The sequence below is a fragment of the Populus trichocarpa genome, chromosome 3 (genome assembly GCF_000002775.5).
Source record: "Populus trichocarpa isolate Nisqually-1 chromosome 3, P.trichocarpa_v4.1, whole genome shotgun sequence".
Taxonomy (NCBI): domain Eukaryota; kingdom Viridiplantae; phylum Streptophyta; class Magnoliopsida; order Malpighiales; family Salicaceae; genus Populus; species Populus trichocarpa.
The window spans coordinates 10,082,835-10,103,165 of NC_037287.2; the positions used below are offsets into that span (position 1 = coordinate 10,082,835).

A 20,331-nucleotide genomic window follows, 5' to 3' on the forward strand; every position below is an offset into this window, starting at 1 on the left:
AAGAAAACAAAAGAAAGGAGCCCGGGAAAACATATAAATTTATGGGCCCAAAAGCCTCACCAGGAGACGCCACCGTTTGAAAACGGACGGTTATAATCTTTATGGCCACTCCAATTAGGGTTTAAGGTAGGTTTTTGTGTTTCTCAGTTGATTTTCTTTCAATCCTGTCAGTTTATTGCATAGAAGGCAAGAAGCCTTGCTGCGGGTGCGTATGGTTTCTGTTGGTTCAAAAGCTTTAGCGTCAAGAAGAGACAGGAGTTGTTGTAATTTGGTGGAAGATAACTTGATGGGCAGGGAGGATAAATCATATAATCAGGGCAGAAAGAAAAAGGGTATGAGCAGGAAGGCCAAGAATGGCAGTTTTGGTTTTGATGCTGATAATTCCAACAAAAGTGTTTCTGGGCGGGCGACTGATGGAACTGCGAAACCCAAAAAGTCATCAAAATATCAAAATACTTTCTCAGAGCCACAACCATCAATTGTAAGGTATAGTTCCTTCTGCTTTACCTTTGTTTTTTATTTTTGGCAATCTCTTTTCATTTTTCATTTTTTTTTACCGTTATAAGAATGTAACTGAGCAGTGGAATCTGCTTGTAGGAAACAGGTTGATCCTGAAACAACCAAATATTTTTCAGAGATTGTAAATCTTTTTGAAAGTGACGGCGTTGATTTGGAGGAGCGTCCGGTCATATGTGGCAATGCTCTTGAAGAAGCTAGAGGCAAAGAATTTGAGCTGGCAACTGATTATTATATAAGCCACACTCTGCAAATCCTACTTGAGGGCTGTAATGTGGACCATCTTTGCGATTTCCTCCAAGGCTGTGCAAAGGTCTTTCCTTTAATTTCAATGGATAGGTCTGGTTCTCATGTTGCTGAGACAGCTCTCAAGTCTTTAGCTATGCATCTTCAGGACGATGAGGCTTATTCTGTTATTGAAGAGACTCTAACTAATATATGCAAGGTATTAATTAGGTGACATTTTTTACTTTTATAACATGATGCATTTAGATTCTTGTATCGGCAAACATGCTTCCCTTTTGTTCTTACTGTTTATCAATGTTGTGCGCTTTTAGTTGTGGGTTTTCTCAACAATTATGGCTTTCACAGCGAATATTATTGTTCAGCCAAATGGCAAAAAATTGCCGATATCTTCTCCATAGAAGAAGTAAATGACTAAGTAGAGTATGGCTTTTAATGACACGTACTTTCCCTTTCAATATGATTTGATCTTTGTCAGGTAACTATAACCAATTCTGTAATTATGATATGTAATCGCTTTGGATCTCATGTTATTTTCTTTTATATTTGATTTGATCCTTGTCAGGTAATTGTAGCTAGTCCTGTTGATATGATGTGTAACTGCTATGGATCTCATGTTTTCCGAAGTCTTCTTTGTCTTTGTGGAGGAGTGCCATTAGATTCCCCAGTGTTCCATCGAGCAAAACCATCAATGATTCTGGCAGAGCGTTTGAACCTCAGCACTTCTTCAGCCCCTGGGAACAATTTATCACATCATCATCAAGGATTTCCTGGTTTACTCAAGTTTCTTGTATCAGGAATGTTGAAATGTAGTGAAGAAGATGTGAAATACCTTCTAGTTGATCAGTACAGCAGTTTGGTTTTCCAGGCATGTTGGAAAGTTTCCCCTTGAATCTCCTTGTGCTGTATCTTTGTTACACGAATTATTGATGCTGTATGGAAATAAGAAGATTAAGTGACTATTACTTGATTTAGGAGTTCTAAGCTGAGATGTACAGTCTCCAGAAGATTTGTCTGAGTTGTAAAAATTACCTTGCCAGTGTTCAGCTAACTTTCTTAAGCTTAGAAAGCTATTCTTCTTTCTACTTTCACTGTGTTCAGAGACTCTGTCACCCCCATACCCTTAGACACACTGCCACCTCCCATGATGAGTTGGTGTTAAGGAAGTTTGTCTTGTGTTTGTTGCACTTTGTTAAGTGACTTGAGCCCTGCAAATTCTTGTTTGCTGGTTTAATTTATTCATATGATTTAATTGTCTTCATCAAGTTCATGCTATTTAATTGGCTTTTTGCTCTTGGCAGACAGCTTTGAAGTTATTTGCTGGGCATGATCAACAGTTGTTACAGATAATTCCGGTCCTACTTGACTGCAGAAAAGAAAATTTAACAGAAGGAAACTTCATAGAAATGACAGCGGTCGGTGACATTGTAAAGTTAATGAAAGAAGCTGCGTATAGCCACCTAATGGAGGTGAGTAAAATATTTAATTGTTAATGTGGTAAATCAGTGTGATCCATTAATTAGACACATGCATCCTATGTATCATGTCATATTCTCAATTGCATCTGTATCAATGTGATTACTTGTTTTTACATTGCGCTCCTGGTGTGCCTAATTAAGGTGCATTTATTTCTACACTTTTCAAGTTTGAATCATAATGAAAAGATTCTACTAGAAACTCATCCTCAACATTTGTTTTTTACAACCACAAGTATGATTACAGATACTAATAAACTTTCCATGATAACCAAATTGTTATACTAAAGATTTATCTTCTAGGTGCAATTTTTATCATGTTCCCTGTAAACAATTTTAAAATGTCAAGTATCTGCAGGTGTCCTCTTATGAAATTGCTCTGCTGCTGTGAGTCCTGAAATACCATCAATTTTCTTATTTTTTTTGTTTATATTATTCTACTATCTGGTTGGTGACACACTTAACCCCACCTGTCACTTATCTGAGCAAGCTATTCCATGGTAACAATAACATTTCTGCTTCCATAGGATTGCAAGTTCTGTGCATTTGGTTTTTTATTTTGTAAATAATTTTTTTAATGCTGTAATAAATGCTTAAGGACCAGTTATGTGAAGGGGTTCAGAATTTTGGATAATCACACATTGTCGTCAAGGTTGCATGCTGTAATATGTGAACTTTTTTATTGTGCTGTTTCTCTCTAGATAGTAGCTATTTGTAAATTTGAATATTTTAAGTTTCCCAAATCTACAGGTAATCCTGGCAGTGAGTCCTGAAAGCTTGTATGATGAAATGTTCACAAAGATTTTCAGGAAATCTCTATTTGAGCTTTCATCCCATCATTGTGGCAATTTTGTTGTTCAAGCCTTAGTTTCTCATGCAAGAGATCGCGAACAAGTATGTGTTATAAGATTGCATCTCTCTCAACTCAGCCTGTAGTTCTTACTTCTCATCTTTTGAATGTTTGGCAAAATCTCAGCACACCTTACTTTTTTGCACCAAGATTAGGTTGTAATATTATGAGAAGTTCTTTTTTATGAGTTCAAGTTATTCTGGTATATGAACAGGGTTGTATAATTTTGCTATGTTTAGCTAACCATTATACTTTCATTCAACAACTAATATTCACGGTGCAAGATAATGTGCCCAAGTTACAGTGTCTTTGAGTTCTGATGCAGTATTTTTATGTTCTTGACTACTAGATGGAGTTTATCTGGGAGAAACTTGGTCCAAAATTTAGGGATCTTCTTGAAATGGGGAAGTCAGGAGTTATTGCATCTCTTATTGCTACAAGTCAAAGGCTTCACACACATGAACATGAGGTTTTTTACTCAAACGCCATTTCTTGTTTGACATTTTTTATTTTGATACATGCATGTGTTAAGATCCTGCAATAATTTTAGGAAATAAAAATTAAATATTTTGTCGAGTTGTTGAAAAGCAATTTATAGTAGATTTTTACACTTCCATATATTTAAAAAGAAAAGGAAAGAATCAAGATTATTATATACATACACGTACATAATCTAACAACGGCAGTCATTCATTCCTGTTGCTTGTTTGTAGGTCTGTAAGGCCCTTGCTGATGCAGTATGTTTGCCAAATGAGTCTCCTAGATCTGTTGTTGATCGAATATTGTTTCTTGAAAGTTACTTTGCTTGTGTGGAAAAATCCAATTGGAAGTGGCCAAGTGGTGCCAAGATCCATGTTATGGGCTCTCTGATTCTGCAGGCAGTTTTTAAATTTCAAAATGTAAGCTGTTTTTTGCCTCATTTCTGCATTTGTAATTGCTCAAGTCCATTACCATGCTGCAACTGATTGCTGCAACTGATTGCTGCAAATATGTTTTATGTTTTGCTTTTATGAGCAAAAGAATAAAAATGATAGGGAAACAAAGCCATTGCTAGCTGTGCAATCTTAATGCTAAGGACCCACCATTTGCCTCTCAAATTTGATCTGTATTTTATGTGTGTGCAAGCGTGGTGTGTGCTCGTGGTGTACTTTGACATTTAACATACATCAACAAATTTTACAGTACTGGGTCTCTTATTCTTGTCCTGCTCTCAAACTCAACCAGCAAGCTTCCCTTTTTTTTCACAGCCACCACCACCACCGGCACTCACAAATTCTACATCCACATGCTCCATCATAGTTTAATGATTAGAAAGTGGTTGCGTTACCATTCATGCACAGTTGCTTCTGTGCTTTAGTTCTATTGATCTTGAGCTGGAGACTTGGCATAGATAGATTTACTAGTGGACTTGGTTTTTTTGCCTTTGTTAATTAGTTTTGCTTTGAACTTCCAATCTTGAACCATCGGATCTGTTTCTCCTAATCCACCTTGATATATTAGTTCATGCAATTCAATCTAATACAAATACAATCGGTTTATTACTAATCTGCCTGTCCTTCTGTTGGAATTCATGAATCTGAGTATGCTGGTTTGAATCTTTGAAAATTTGAAATACCTGTTGACTTGAATTTTCAAGGAAATATTTTTGTTTGTTTGTTTGTTTGTTTGTAATTGATTCTTGTAAAAAAGCCTCTGGCTGGGCAAACAGGAAAGTGAGTGTGGTGTTCTCTGCTCTGGTGTGGTTTATTTTCTTTACCAACTTAGAAGTCTGGCAGATTTGACATTGTTGTGGCTATTTAGGATTCAAGTTAGCTCAAAGCCTGTGAGGTTTGTCTTTCTTTAATTGCTTAGTTTTCTCATCGGCCCTTTGCTCGCTGAACTTTTATTCAGATTGTCTGTTCTTTGTTCTGTGCTTCAAAACAATTAAGTGTGTATTCTTTTATCGATACTTGCTGTAGTGTATAGTTAAGCTTATTTATTTGGGTACTTAACAGATCATTCTCACCAGAGGGAGGGTGGTAACTATATCCCCTGTAGGAAGAGGTATGTGAGGAACCAAACAATAAAGAAGTTTCTGATGGTATGAAGTTGGACAGGGTTAGGCATTGTCTGTCCCAGCCTACCCTGTTCTTTACCCTCCCCATGTTGTTTTGGCTCATGCCTTCATATTCTTGACTATATTCACACACACATGCATTCATATGTGCATTGATATCTCTCATCAAAAACTTCTTCTGGAACTAGGTATATTAAAATCTCAAATGTGCTTGTGATCTGGCTACTTAGAAGTTCATTACTGCAATTAATATTTGTATTAAAATCTCAAATGCACAGTTAACTGAGCATGTTGTGGCTACTTAGAAGTTCATTACTGCAATTAATATTTGTTTTTATCTTAGTTTATCATGGCGTGCTAGGAACTTCCAACATGCTCAGTTAACTTAATTGGCTTCTAATGGAGATATTTGGCAATCTTTTCATTCCTTGTTTTAATGTTTCATATTTGGTATTTTTGCAGCAACTCATACAGCCTTATATAATGAGTCTCACATCCATGGAAGTTGACCATGTCCTTGAAGCTGCAAAAGATGTAGGGGGAGCTCGTACAATCGAAGCATTTCTAGATTCCGATGCGTCTGGAAAACAAAAGCACAGACTAATTAATAAGTATGTCATGCTACGGTATTGGTTGTTTCTCTTTTTCAGGAGTTTTAATTTCTTCTTAGTTCCTTTATTTTTGGTTGAACAATAATTGAAGGAGTTGCTTTGGGAAAAAAAGGGTAACTTTGGGGTTAAAGTTTTATATTTTCCAGTCTAACTATGATAGAATTAGTTTCCAATTTTTGTAATTATTTTTCCCCTCACGCCTTCTAGTGCTATTGTTTTTCCTTCATTTTGGGAACAAAGTTAAACTAAGTATAGCCATTTTACCCTTGGGTGCCGTGTAATGCAAAGTCAATCTTGAGTGTACTATTTTCTTTGAAAATATCTGGTTTATATCTCAGTTTTTTGACTATCAAGGGTTCAATCTTAGTTAGGAATCCAACATAGAACTCTTATTTTTCATCAATTCCGAATACTGAATTTTCTACTTAGCTGGCTATTCATTTCATTTCTCTCTCTTTTTCCTTTTGTTTAATGTTGATTACTCTCTACTTCTGAAGGTTACGGGGACATTTTGGAGAGCTCGCAATGCACTCGTCCGGTTCATTTACTGTTGAAAAGTGCTTTAGTGCCAGTAATTTGTCACTAAGAGAAGCTATAGCATCAGACTTGTTATCCGTGCAAAGTGAGCTTCCCAAGACCAAGCAAGGCCCTTACCTCTTAAGAAAATTAGATATTGATGGGTAAGCTACGTGAAGTATTTTAGTTTTGAATATTGAGCTCCTAAGGTGATCAGTTCTAATATGAAATCTACTTGCCTTTTGCATTTGTTCAAGGGTAGTAAAAGCCATGATAAGATTTTTCTGGTTTGTCCTCACTTCAGTTAGGACCCTGTATTGTGATCTGAAATTAATTTACATGGGCAGTATGCAATAGGGAAAACAAGATGATAGTTGATACTTATGAAGCATTTGGCATTTGTTGGCTGGTTTTGATGGTTTACTATTGTGTTTGATACTGGTTTCGTTTTGCCTTTTGTTTACCGTGTCAGATATGCTAACCGGCCTGATCAGTGGAGATCAAGACAGGCTTCGAAACAATCAACTTACAAAGAATTTTATGCTGCATTTGGATCTGGTGAGGTCAAGTCATCAAAAAGTGACTCCTTCCTTGCTGATACTTCCAAGAGCACATCACTCGCAATAGGAGTAAAGAATGTGAGGAAAGAGATTGATCATCATTTGGCCTCATCAGAGAAATATGCAAAGCACGCTGTGGTTGATGATGTCATGAAAGTGAAAAACAAGAAGCACGAGAAGGGTCATGGTGGTGCCTCTGATGAGAAAGCAACAGTGAGTGTAAATCAGAAACCTTTTCTGTCTGTTGACCTGAAGAAGAACAAACGACACGGACAAGAGGAGCGATCAAAAGCTTCAAGAAAGAAGTTAAAAGTTTGATGGTATGAATTCTCTAATTCTGACACTTTTGTAAGGCCTCACTTTTGTTGCGTAGACAATATAGTGTAGCAATTTAGGTGCAAAGATTGTTGAGTACTGGAGTGGAGGTGCGAGTTCTGTTACTTAATAGTATTTTTTATCTTGCTCTTAGCTTCAAATTTTGTTCAGTATTAAGAGTATTTTGTTTTAGACTGGAATGTGTGAATCATAGACCTTTTCAAATAACAGATGAAATTATCATTTACTTTTACATATAAGAAATTGACGGGATTACATATTACTGTAAAACTTAATTGTCTGTGCCTATGGTAGCAAAAAATTGTAAAAGCGATACGAACTGCAATTACATTTGGTGGGTATTGACATAAACTCTAGTCTACATAAAAAGGGTGTTAAAGAATGAATGGAACACACGCAAACAGAAAAAAAAAAAGAGCAGCTACACTCAATGCTGTCGCTTTGAATCTTCTGGTTTGTGATTCTTTCAGTCGCCTAGTTGAGGCTTGCACCTGGGACAAAAAAACAGGGTATTTAAATCAATTACCGGAAAACAGCAAATGGTGGAAAAAGGTCTTGAAACTGTTTGTTCTCGTGAGTTACTTGTTCTGTCTGGGATTTGAATTGCTTGGAGGTATTCTTCTGAAGCTTGAACCAATTTTCTTAAATGGGTTCTTATTTGCTTGCAAATCTCTGAAAGCCTGTGAAGTTGAAGCCTTGCTTGATACTGAAGTGGTAGATGGTGGTGCCAAAGAACGACCCTCTGCTTGAGCTTTGTTTAACGAGGCGGATAGAAGTAGTGAAAGAAGAAGAGCAAGAGCAGCCAGCGCTCTAGAGTATGACTTCATTTTGTTGGTGGTTTGCTCTTTGTTATGCTACTTGGTGAGTGAGGTGACAATGATTTCTGATATGATATGATAGAATGAGACCATGTAGTGGTTCATACAAGTAGAAGTGATTTATACCAAACTTACTGATTTTTTTTCTTTTAAATTACCAGTAAAAATCCAAATTGGGATCTGATAACAGTGGGATCATGTGCTTTTCTTTGACTGTTACATGTTTAGTGACTCTGACCCGATTTTGGTTGTTTTGTAAAACATTTGTAAGAAGGTCATGTGATTTATCACGTGATCTCAACACCAGTCCTTTTGGGGAAGCTAAAAGGATCAGTATTATATTGTGTGATTAGGCAGTGCTTCAGCCTCCAACTCCAAGGACAGTGACAATAGCACAGTGTTGGATCTACAAATCTTAGAAACATGTTTGGTTTGGTAACAGCTGTTCCTCGCAGATAATTCAGCTGCAAATGCTCCAACGTTGTCTTCAGTTGCAAAAGCTTCATCATTCAATGGCGATGCTTTGCCAACCATGCCCAGAATTTTGTTTCATCGAACACATCTTAAATTTATCATCATGAATCATGATGTTGCGTTCTGTACCAATTCTATTATTGTTTTCTTAAGAGTGATTGCGTAAACAATTTTTTTAAATAATAAGAATAATAATGTGTAAGGAGATGATCTTTTCTATTTATAGGATAAACCCAACCCATGAGTATACAGAGTGAGTGTTTTTTGTTTTAGTTTTTAAAATATTTTTTTATTAAGATTAATTTTTTTAGATTATTTTGATATATTGATGTTAAAAATAATTTTTTTTAAATAAAAAATATTATTTTAAAATAAAAAAAACTATATTTCTCAAATATTTTCTTAGTTTTTTAACACTCCTGCCATTTCTTTTGAAAGTCCATGCTAAGAATCCATTTCATCATTAAATGATAAAGATTGTTTGATATTGAGTTTAAATATTTTTTATTTTAAATTATTTTGATATTTTAATATTAAAACTGAATTTTAAAAAATAAAAAAAAAATATTATTTTAATATATTTTTAAATAAAAAATATTTATTATTACATTCACAGGAACACTTGTAAAACACAACACAACATGTTGCCATTACAAATTTTGCTCTTTTCTTCTATATAAAGAAAATGAGAATATTGCGGCTTTTACACCTACATGTCTCCAAAGAAACTATCACCGATCACCACTTTTTGGTCGGAGGCTGGAACTTAGGGTGGCTCGAGGGATTTGATTCTGACTGGACAGGGACGAACCTAAGGGAAGCAGGCCCGTTCTCTGATAATAGTAAAATTTGGTCCCTTTTCTTTATAGAATTTTGATTTAATCCTTGAGAAAATGAAATATACGATCCTTCTCTCTTGAAGATCTCTTTACAGCTTTAGCCCTCCAAAAGATAAAATTGACTCCTCCAATAAAAAATGTCACATCCTCCCCCTCTCCAATGCCAATGATCCTGGATTTGCTCCAATCTTGGAAACCAACAACATACGTGAAACTTGAAATCCGAGATCGAAAGAATGTTCTTCTTATTAATCGAATTAACCCCTTAAATACTAGGCATTTCCGAGTAATTATCTATTTATGTAAAAGCGAGAATTATTACATAACTATTCATATAATTTTTTTTTATGTAGATAAGAAAAAAAATAAAAAAATAAAAAAGCATCACAGAAGAATACAAATTATTCCACTATACTAAAAAAAAAACCTTGAAAAACTTAATGGAGTTTCATTGTTTATATGAACAATGCAATTTTTTTTTAACCTAAATAAGATAGATGAGTTTTAATTAGTGAGATATTTTTTATTCTTATTTTAAATCATCCATTTTTTTTACAGTAGTTATCATTGCTTTTCATTTTTATTAAATAAATAAAATAATGCAATGAAGTTATATTTTTCTGAAATAAAAAAATAATAATAAGAAAAGAAGGGGTTATATAAGAAAGTTATTTTGTTTTAATAAAATTCAAATTATATATTGTTATTTAATTAAATTATAAATATTTTAATGATTACCCACGATACAATGTTTGATATCTTACTATGTATCTATCTCTTAATTTCATGATTTAATCTTTAGTTAACATTAATAATTTTTTTTAATATTTATTTACGTATATGATCCTCAATTTATTTTATTAAATATATTCATTAAATTTTTTTTTTTTTTAATAATATTAATAATAGTTTTATCTATGATTCATTCTGGTTTTTACCCGATTAGTGGAAGTAGTTGATGATCTAACTAATTTAATTAATTTTCTTTTAACAGTATCCAGTTGCGGAACTTCAAACCAATTATATTAATTTATTATTGGAGGAGGAGGAGGAGGAGTAGGTAAGCTGATTCATGGCTGAGAAATCTTGTGTCAAGCGACTCCAGAAGGAATATAGAGCTCTCTGTAAAGTATACAATCCATTTTATCCTATTTTCCAATATCATCGTAGTGAAATAATAATGCGGCTAGAGCTAGAGTAAAGATTGGTTCTGTCAATTGCTACCCATTTTTTATAAATGTTAGTTTGTCAATCTAGGGTTTTCATTTCTTTTTGGAAACAGTGTCCTCTCTTGTCATAGATGATTAGCTTTGTTTTCATACGCTGCTTTGTTTTGCATCTTTTTTTCTTTTAAGATCACATGGTTGTTTGATGTTTCGCTTACTGGGTTTTTAGTGATGGTTGAAATGCTTGAATGTCTCTGTAGTCTGTAGTACCAAATGTCAACCCTTTACTGCTCGATGAAACTTCATTTCACTTTTTTTTTTTTTTAATTTGACAATGATTTTTGTTGTTGTATAACAATGAATTTGCAGGAACCAGTCTCTCATGTTGTTGCCCGTCCTTCCCCAAGTGATATTCTCGAATGGCGTAAATTCTTATTTATCCTTGTTTCTTTCCTCTTTTGATTTTTTCAAATGAAAATGTACATGTTTTTTTTTTAATTCCTCTTAGCCTTTTCCACGATCTACTTGTGCTTACGAGTGATGACCTAGAGTTATTGCTATCTATATTTAGGATAAAGGAAATACAATATCCAATCATTTGTCTAGACTTGCTTCAAATGTAACTGAAGATTTGGCAGATATTGTAAGCAACACATGAAACACTGATTTTTGTGTCTTTGTACTCATTCAAACTCAAAAGGTTATGTGGAAAAGTTGATGCGAAACACTTGTGAATGCTTTCCAGTTCATTACTGATTTGCTTGACTAGTTCAAAATCATGGAGTTTTAAATGCATGAAGATAATGTTAAAGGTTCCAGAAAGTTGCTCTTCATTCTTAAGATGAAGGGGAACAGATTTTACAGCCTTATCCAGTGATGTGGTGAGGTGTCATTTCTCCTACTGAAAGGATAGTTTGGTATTTGGATGAATCCCACTATGAAATATCCCATTGTTATTTGGAATGGAGATGAGTTGATGACAGAAGGAAAGTGAAGAGATTACTTTCTCACGAAAACTTTAGCATTGTTACCAGATGGTTTGAGATATGGTTCTTTCATTCATAGCACATAGTGACTCTGTTTTTAACTTCATTTTTGCTCCTTGTGTTTTGTTTTTTATTTGCTCTCTGTTGCCTTTTGTGATCATAATATTACCAATTTACTGATGTGTTTTGTTGCTATTGATGTTATGTAACCATGTTTCAGATTATGTGTTGGAGGGAAGTGAAGGAACGCCATTTGCAGGTTTGCTAATTATGTCTTTGATGCATACAGAAACAGTGTGATTATCTTGCTCCCGAGTAAAATGTGGTGTCACTTGTTTTGTTATTCTAATTGAAATTCTGACTTCCTTTTGATAAGGTGGATTTTACTATGGAAAAATCAAGTTTCCTCCCTAGTATCCCTATAAACCTCCTAGAATCATGTAATGTGCTTTCTTGCTACTTAACTGTTTCCTGTATATCATCTTTTCAGTGTCTCTCTCTTTTATTTTATAGGATTGGGCTCCATTCTAATTTTTTTGTGATGTTCATCTTTGTAGCATGATCACTCCCAATGGCCGATTCATGACTCAAAAGAAAATATGCTTATCCATGATTGATTGTAAGTTCTTTAAGCTGCTATGCTTAGAAAATTTTACTTTCAGCCATCTTGATAATTGGTTTTGCTTACCTTGATCTTATTGCTTTCCAGTTCATCCAGAGAGTTGGAACCCCATGTGGTCTGTATCAAGGTAAAACAGATGAAGGCTTATTAACTCTCTAAATAATAAAGAAACAGTTATTTGTTATCCTTGGTCTAACATTCTTCCTCATCACTGCAGCATACTTACGGGGCTTCTTTCTTTCATGGTGAGATAATTGTGGCTCTGAACTCCCTGAATACTTTAAATGTAGTAATTTGTTAGGACTGCTTCTTGCTTCAGAATCTATTTTGTTATTAATTACCAAATCTGCTTAATTTATTTGTAGCTAACCATTTTCGTTTCGGCTTTCTTCCATTTAACTTGTTTGGGAAGTGTTCCGGGTGGGTAGCTGGCATTATCTTGTTGTTACCATAATTATGGTATGTTTCATGAAAAAGGTGTTAAAACTATGCATTAGTTCCTCGGGAACCTGTAATTTGAGGCATTTTTAAGTTTTTATATTATTACTTTCCCTGGAGTACATTCTCAAACGAGGATGCATCTGTGCTATGCAGACTGACAACACTCCTACCACAGGAAGTGTGAACACTACTGCTGCTGAGAAGCGACACCTAGCAAAGGATTCTCTTGCTTTCAATTGTAAGAAGTAAGTACAGTGCACCACCTTTCCTATTTTTCCTTATAAATAAATAAAAAAGAAACCCTTCTCCAATCACCACCTCAATATATAAAGCTTCCTCTATCCGAGGATCCATTACCCCAATCACAAAGCATTTCTCTGCCCATTATGCATACCTGGTTTATATATTGAGGTGGATTTGGATTATGATTGCTGGAATGGTGTTGATTTGGGATTGAGGCTCTGTTGTTGTTGCCCTTTATGCATACATATCTTTGATTTTGCATTTAAGCCATTGTCAGAATCCCCCCTCCACCCCCCTACCTGTTCCTGCAAAGGCAGCTAGGATTCAATGTTTATCACTCATTTAAGGTTATGTTACTTTTCTTATGCCTCCTTAGCTTGCTTGAAAGTAGGATCTATCAATTTGTTTGAGTTCAAGAATCAAGCAATTAGTTATTTAAATTCCGTCTCCATGACAGCACGGCATTCAAGAAATTGTTTCCCGAGTATGTAGAGAAGTATAAGCAGGAGCAACACGCCAGGCAGCTTGTTTCAGAGCAAGTGTCATCACAGGTACCACGAGAAGATAAATGCTGACTGAAGTTGGAAAAACTTGGTGATTCTTCAGTAGAAGATGCAAAGGGAGTAGATACCCCGAAGGATGCAAGAAGAAACAGGAAGCAGCCATTCCCAACCTGGATGATGTTGTTACTGGTTTCAATCTTTGGTGTTGTGATGGCACTGCCTCTACTTCAACTTTGAAATCTAGAATGGACAAAGGAAATTTTAGAAGGGTTAGTGGAAATTTTTGTCATGTTTCTACCAGAATCTTGTATAGATAGGTCAATGTTGAGGATGCCCCCTTGGGTCTCTTGACTGTCGCTAATATTACTGTTGGTGGTTTGTTATAGTGCTTGAAGTTTGCGTACTTCGGATGCTATTGTAATGCCAATTTTGTTGGGGTTTGTGTTTGGCATGTCAGATTGGAGATAATGTTTTCTTGCTGTTTTGAAGTTCTGCTCATTGTCGCTTGAAAAACATTATCAATGCCATACCAAGTTCTGTTTCTCAGTCCAAAGTGAAACATTCTTGTATGCGCACTCGATTATCTATGATTCGTATTGATTCTGATTTGGCCAGAACTGTTAAATTACCATATTGTTCCTTTTGTTCTTCGTATGTGATGCCAACACTCTTAAATCTAATGATTCTTAGGATCTATGTGGGAAAAAGGTTTGCCCAGAAGCAAAATGTTGGGAATAATTTGAGCAAATGATACAAAGCATCCATGATTTTGAGATATCTGCAGTAGATATTGCAGTCATGCTCAACTCAAAGAAACCTCTTTTTAGAGGAAATGAATTTCTGCTCCTGCGTGATAGTTCTGCTAAAGAGGAACCTAAAAAAAACAAGCATGAGCTTGTATTAGTGAGTTACAATCCCCACTACACCTCAGTTTTGCGATTATTTGTTGTTGCCCTTGGTGGGGCGGGGGGGGGAGGATATCTCCTTCCAAAATCTAGGAGAGCCCAAATCACTCCGTGACATGCGCCAGACATGGATACTCGACATCCCCCAAACCCCACAACAGCATAAAAGGATCCTTTATAATTTCTTTCTCAACCGTAACAATTGCTTGTTTTTTTATATTATCATTATTGAATTTGTGGAATGAGCCTCTATCTCAACTTGCCTAATCTGTACTATTGCTAAAAAGACTTGTTGGCTGGCTCCTCTACTGCTTCCACTTTCGTGCATATTTCCAGCTCTTCAAAGTTCATATTCAAGGCTATGAATCAAGGGTGTTTGGTCCTCAAGTACGATCGCTGCGAGCAACAAGCATTTACTTTGTGACGTTCCATCGCTGCCTGCCTTACTTAGTACGTTTAGAATTGATAGGAAAGTAATCATCGGAATGATTCCATCTTATTACCTTCCTTTTCTCAAGGATTTGGTAGCTGGCCAGATTTTCTGCTGATTTTGAGTACTACTTTTGGTTAGGACCTCGGTGAATTTTCCAGCCAGCTTACCCACCTGTCCTTTCCGAGCTAAATATCAGCAGGAGGTTACATTGCCATTTCAACCACCAAAAAGCTCTTGTTTCTTCTGTGAATACAACTTAATGAAGTATCAGGCTGGCAGTTGGCCTTACCCTTCTTCAGTTCCTTTTCATTAGCAGAGGGCATATTTCAATTTTCCCTAGCATCTTCTTTGCGCTGCATCTATTTCTCTGCGCTGCCTCTCCTGACTAAAGATATAACTCTAGGTGGACAATTGTGCACTTCATCTTCTGTCTCTTAATATCGTTTAACTGCTTAGCTTCATGTATTCCATTACTCTCTTTTACAAAATAAATTGATGGCTCACCTCTTTTGCTGGATGTTCTTTTTGTGATGCCTTTGATTGTGTTTGTGTAATTTAACCTTGAAAGCTTTGGTTTACGTTACTGACTCCAAAGATTTCCAGGCAAACATGAATAACTCTCCAATGTACCAAAACTACGAGGCAAGCGAGCATGGTGCTTACGAGTTTGATCCTCAAGTTGACTTTACACAGGTAAGCAGCCTGTCTTAGCTTTTAACTAGTTCTCACCTTAGTTTCTAAACATAGAACTGAAACTAGTAATCAATTCGTGGAGTGTTTCAGATTTAGTAAGAAAGACAATACTTGTCTTCATGTCATTTGAATCCTTATATCTAGTTTTGTAGTGAATCAAGTTCTATGATGTGATATTGGATCATAAATGCGAGTGTCTCCGTGCTATAGCTGTTAATTGATCAACAAAACTAAACTTCTCATTAGCTGAGCAAACTGTTTTAAGCATCTCGAGTAGCTGTTTAGCATTGAACAGACAAGAGAGACTTTCTTAGAGTGCCTTCTAGTTTTTACTTTAACGTAACAAGTTTACAACCATGATCAGTTCTTGGAAGAAGCAAGACAACATGCAAGAGAAATGAATCTGCAGTCAATTTTACCACATCCAGAATCTGGAAAAGAAAGAGTGGAAGTAGAGAAAAAGAACAGGAGGTCCTGGAAACACTCTCTCCTCAAATGGTGGAATGCTGAGAAAAAGACCAAGCCTATCGTAGAAGCAACAAATAGCTCTAACATTTCAAATCCAAGAAAGGGTCATGTTTCCGGTCCTATATATGGAAGTGGCAGAGGAGTTGAAATCAGGTATCGGCGACAAACATCTGGGCCGCTGACTAATCTTTTCAACCGTTCCAAGAGCGTGGAGAACGAGAACCGTTATGTGTGTCTTGACCAACTTAACAATCCCCAAGGTGTCAAGGCCTATGGACCTGTTTACCTGGTAACTTAGCATTTCGGCGACAAAAGCTTTGCACTGAAACTTCTTCACTTTCCGTAGTGAAGTAGCTCTTGGTCGAAGGATGGTGACACTAAGTGTATTTGATCATTCGGAGAGGCATAAACAACTAATATCTGGAATCCAAGTAATCAGCTTTAATTTGTGTACAGTAGATTATTTATAATAGAAAGAGATCGAGACCAGGACAACTTGTTAGTTTTATTCTATTATCTGTCTCCTTCTTTTTGCTTGCTTGTTTTTTTAGTCAAGACTGTGCAACCCAGACAACTATTAAAGTAAAAAACTATTCCAAGTAGCCAATTGAGCTTTCTGCCTTGTATTGGCTTGTGTTTATCCAAATTGCAATATATTTGATGCACATGGAAAAATAAAAAAGAATCAATATCAACATATGAAGATAATTTAAAATAAAAAAATAATTAAATTTTCAGCAGCTACAAACACTAGTAGATTGACCGTACATGCAGAAGTTTATCAATTTGAACGATACCCAGATGACTTCCTTCTCATCCTTTTTAACTTCGTTCCACCTCCCAAGTGTCAACATGAAGGAATTTCGACGGAAAGAAAAAGAGACCCAAAGGAAAAGAACTGCAAAATAAAGCAAAAGATGGGCACCGAAAAAAGACAGAAAGTCTGCTGCTGCAGATGTCTGAAGAGAATAAAACCCAACTTATGTGCGGGTGTTGCCCATCCGGCATATTTTTGGATGCCAACTATTTGCGGTCAATATTTAGTTTCGGTACTGTTTAAAAATATCATAATAATTATTTTTTAAAATTGTTTTTACTTATAAATATATTAAAATTATTTTTAATATTAATATATTAAAATAATATAAAAACATAAAAAAATTTAATTTAAAGTAAAAAAATAAAAAAATTAAACCTTTTTTAAAAAATATTTTTGAAACAAAAAAATAAAATACATTAGTCCAATTCAAAATAAAGGTTGAAATTGTATTTGAGTATGTTTTAAAAATATTTTTAATTTTAAAAAAATATTAAATTAATATTTTTTAAATATTTTCTAATAATAATTTATGAATACCAACTATTTATGATTGGTATTTAGGTTTCAATCAATTCAACTATTTTAGAGACTGTATGATATTATAATTGAAATTATATTTAAGTATATTTTAAAAGTGTGTTTGACTTGAAAAGTTATTAAATTAATGTTTTTTTAATAGTTTTTATGTCAATAATAAAATAATATAAAAATTATTTTGATATATTTTCAATTAAAAATACACTACACCTCAGTATTAAATATATTTAGTTTAGTCCCTGTTTAATATTATTGTTTGGGAATACCAAATATATTTAGCCTTTGTTTGCGATTGCGTCCAAACATTGGTTAAAATTTATTTTTTTTAAAAATAATAATTTATTTATGTTTATGAATTTTTTAATATATTAATATAAAAAAATAAAAAAATATTAAATAAAAAACAATTTAAAAAATATTCATTATCATACTCCCTATCAACCGCATATTGTTTCCCTATCAACCCCACATTGTTAACAGAAGAACAAAATCATCTGATAAACAAAAGTTTTAGGAATCTTAAACATGTGATCGATTCCTGTCTTGTTAATTTCAGCAAAAGCATTTTGAAAGACGAGTCCATATGGATTTTTGTTGAGATCTTACTATGCTTTTGCACTGCCTCGTACCTAGCTATCATGTCCAGAAACAGGGTTTTGGACAGGTGATTGGCAAAGAAACCAGAAACACTCACTCAATGGATAGTTGATGATCTGTTCAAACTAAAGAATGACGCTGCTTTTGTCAAAGGAGATTGGTAGCATTTGCAATTCGCTGTTCAAAAAGGTTTCCAATGGGTATGCTGTTCATGGGCTCAACAACTCTATGCAATCTCACGTCATGTAACCCAAAATTTCTCCAATTTAGAGAACAGCAATACAAGTGGTTGTTCTAAGATGAGTTTGAAGGGAAGTTTCAACATATCTGGAACCTTGCCGCCCACCACTTGATGCAGCCCAGTTCTGTGCAATATATCGATGATTTCATACATATCTGAAATACATTCAACCCATGGCATGTGAATCATAAAGCTTAAACAAGGAACTAATGTATTAACGGCTCTATAACAGATGAATCAGCATTGGAACAGAAAATTTACAGAATTACATCTTCTGTAGAAAGAGATGCGTTGGTTCATCTGTTTAAGCAGAGAAGCCTGGTAGGTACTCTTCTAATCCAATATATTCATTTCAAACAAATGTTGTGAAACTCTGTTGCGACATCAGAGTTACCAGCAAGAACTTGTACACCAGGCTAATTAAACCTTGCCATTTCAGCGTCAAGAATCACAAGACACTGAGCTAATCAACTAAAGAAGTCTCATTTACCTTCAATAAGAAGCACCGATTCTCAAAGATGGCAGAACCCAATGATGCCGAGATAATGCTATATCTTCAGGCATCTATAGCTAATTTCAAGACCTGGATTAAATTAGTCCAATGATTAAACATCAACAGGACCATTGGAACAATTAGGAGGTACCCTCTTCTCCCTGCTCAAGAGTCTCTTCAATGACCTCAGCCGCGCAGGCGTTGGCAACTTGGTTTCCTGATCCTCAGCAAGACTATCGGTAATATGCACAGGAACATCAATAACAAGCGGCTCATCATGCCCCCCACCAGCTGAAGATGATGATGATGGTGCAGAAGAAGCTGAAGAAGGTCCTTCTTCCAAGGAACCACCACCAGTGCTTACTTGAGTCTGATCCCCCCAAAACAACACGTTTGTAGGAAAATCTGGAGATTCCATTGAATACCCAGAAATCAAAATTTCCTCTGGAGACTGAATATTCAGCTCCAAATCATTGAGGTTATTGTTACCACTAGAGCCTTGAGCTTGTGGTGCTACTGAGCTTCTACAGAGAGGACAAGTAGAATGAGACTGGAACCACATGTCAATACAATCATGATGGAATCCATGGTTGCATTTAGGCAACAACCTGGCCTTCTCTCCCTCTACAACATCAGATAAGCAAACAGCACATTCTAGTCCATCCGGGAAATCTTTAGACTGGAAAATCACTACTGGTAAGGATCTTCGTATAGAGAGGTCTAGCCCTCTTCTCACTGGGTCTTGACCAGGGGTAAAGACAAAGCGGCGGCGTTGGCGGCGGCGAGATTGTTGAGGTTGAGTGGGCTCTTCAACGCGCCACCAAAACCATTTTGCATAAAGATGAAGAAAGATAACAAAAACCACCACCAAGAATAGAACTATAATTGCTATAATCATAATCTTGCCTGCTATTTCAACTGTTGCTGTGTCATCTAATCTTCCCATGGTGGATAACAAAATGTAACACCAAAGACTCAAACTATATGACTGAAGATGAGCAGAGGAGCAAACCCAGTTGAGAATTACAAGAGAATAGTGAAAGAACGCTTCAAAACTCAAATGGGGTTTCTTTGTTTTGTTGTGGCCATGAATGAATGTGTGTATAAAAGCAGACTAAGGAGAGCAAGAGAAAATGCGTTCGATAAGAATGGTAAATCAGAATTGAAAGACTGGTGGCTTGGACTTTTGAAGAAGAACAAGTAGACGACGATACTTGGGTCTGAATTCTGAACATTAAGACTTTCAAATTTAAGCAAACAAATGCAGCCCAAAATCTCTTTACCCTACAATACCAAAAGAGTGTCCCTTTCTTTACTCACAGAAAGTTGCGTCTGGTATTGTAGGAGGTGGTGCCGTGCTCCATCTTTTTGACCTTTCTTCTGCTCTCTTTACGCCCTTCAAGTTGGAAACTTTGATTTTGCATTCCTGTGCTTCCCTTCTCCTTTGAACTTAATAAAACAATTAGCATTCCTTAATAAAGTCCTGCCAAACTACTGTTCAACAGGATCATATCTTAATTTGAAATTGTAATTGGATTAAAAATTTAAAACTCAAAATTATTCAATCATTATTACTCACTACTGCTGCTAATCAACTTCTTATTTTTTCCTAGAATGGTATTGGTGTAATTTGACAAGTCCAATCCTTTTCTGGTGTACGTATGCCAATGGTTCCTTCTATTCCATACGCAGCCGCATCATATTTTGAAATAAAAGTAGGTAATTGAACAGTATAATAAGGAATCTAAAACCTCCATGTATCTTAATAGCACAATTGAGATTCTTTCAGCATCCAAAGCTAAGTTAACATTAAGGTAAAAATGCTTTCGTTTCAAAAATATATTAAAATAATTTTTTTATTTTTTTATACAAAAAAACATTTTTAAAAA

The 20,331-nt window shown here is 35.3% G+C and overlaps 3 protein-coding genes, 1 long non-coding RNA gene and 1 pseudogene across 9 annotated transcripts; 3 read left to right on the forward strand and 2 right to left on the reverse strand.

Annotated features, from left to right (window-relative positions):
* Window positions 1–95: 95 nt before the first annotated feature.
* Window positions 96–8,359, forward strand: LOC7471608 (pumilio homolog 23). 4 transcript variants are annotated; one of them, XR_008058829.1, is made up of 12 exons: window positions 96–486; window positions 598–961; window positions 1,325–1,631; window positions 2,065–2,228; window positions 2,985–3,128; window positions 3,434–3,553; window positions 3,798–3,983; window positions 5,603–5,751; window positions 6,249–6,431; window positions 6,740–7,147; window positions 7,634–7,776; window positions 7,882–8,359. XR_008058829.1 is itself a non-coding variant. In XM_052451594.1 (11 exons), exons 1-10 carry the CDS (start codon window positions 212–214, stop codon window positions 7,143–7,145), a joined length of 2,298 nt encoding a protein of 765 aa, XP_052307554.1. In that variant the 5' UTR covers window positions 96–211; the 3' UTR covers window positions 7,146–7,147; window positions 7,843–8,359. The 4 variants fall into 4 exon arrangements, 2 of the variants coding, with proteins under 2 accessions (XP_052307554.1, XP_052307555.1); XR_008058830.1 differs by lacking the exon at window positions 7,634–7,776 and having other exon boundaries at window positions 7,843–8,024; window positions 8,256–8,359; XM_052451594.1 differs by lacking the exon at window positions 7,634–7,776 and having other exon boundaries at window positions 7,843–8,359.
* On the reverse strand, window positions 7,325–7,888 carry LOC127905114 (uncharacterized). Its single transcript, XR_008058831.1, has 2 exons — window positions 7,746–7,888; window positions 7,325–7,654 (listed from the first exon to the last, which is right to left on the reverse strand). It is a non-coding gene; the product is annotated as an uncharacterized LOC127905114 (long non-coding RNA).
* A 1,788-nt stretch (window positions 8,360–10,147) lies between the features above and the next one.
* LOC7461956 (ubiquitin-conjugating enzyme E2 34-like) lies at window positions 10,148–13,734 on the forward strand (annotated as a pseudogene).
* A 525-nt stretch (window positions 13,735–14,259) lies between these two features.
* On the forward strand, window positions 14,260–16,380 carry LOC7461957 (uncharacterized). Of its 3 annotated transcripts, none has more exons than XM_024597392.2 (3): window positions 14,260–14,610; window positions 15,197–15,286; window positions 15,651–16,380. In XM_024597392.2, the coding sequence occupies exons 2-3, from the start codon at window positions 15,203–15,205 to the stop codon at window positions 16,050–16,052; spliced, it is 486 nt and encodes a 161-aa protein (XP_024453160.1). In that variant the 5' UTR covers window positions 14,260–14,610; window positions 15,197–15,202; the 3' UTR covers window positions 16,053–16,380. The 3 variants fall into 3 exon arrangements, with proteins under 3 accessions (XP_024453160.1, XP_024453159.1, XP_052307323.1); XM_024597391.2 differs by having other exon boundaries at window positions 14,265–14,996; XM_052451363.1 differs by lacking the exon at window positions 14,260–14,610 and adding an exon at window positions 15,037–15,055.
* A 1,776-nt stretch (window positions 16,381–18,156) lies between these two features.
* Window positions 18,157–20,016, reverse strand: LOC7461958 (RING-H2 finger protein ATL3). The gene has a single exon (XM_002304223.4). It carries the CDS (start codon window positions 19,386–19,388, stop codon window positions 18,555–18,557), a length of 834 nt encoding a protein of 277 aa, XP_002304259.3. The 5' UTR covers window positions 19,389–20,016; the 3' UTR covers window positions 18,157–18,554.
* Between the last annotated feature and the right edge of the window lie 315 nt (window positions 20,017–20,331).

Coding starts and splice junctions, on each gene's coding strand:
- LOC7461958 (XM_002304223.4), bottom strand. CDS start 19,388: ATGGGAAGATTAGATGACACAGCAACAGTTGAAATAGCAGGCAAGATT.
- LOC7461957 (XM_024597392.2), top strand. CDS start 15,203: ATGAATAACTCTCCAATGTACCAAAACTACGAGGCAAGCGAGCATGGT. Junction 15,287..15,650: donor CTCAAGTTGACTTTACACAG/GTAAGCAGCCTG, acceptor AACCATGATCAG/TTCTTGGAAGAAGCAAGACA.
- LOC7471608 (XM_052451594.1), top strand. CDS start 212: ATGGTTTCTGTTGGTTCAAAAGCTTTAGCGTCAAGAAGAGACAGGAGT. Junction 962..1,324: donor CTCTAACTAATATATGCAAG/GTATTAATTAGG, acceptor GATCCTTGTCAG/GTAATTGTAGCTAGTCCTGT. Junction 2,229..2,984: donor CGTATAGCCACCTAATGGAG/GTGAGTAAAATA, acceptor CCAAATCTACAG/GTAATCCTGGCAGTGAGTCC.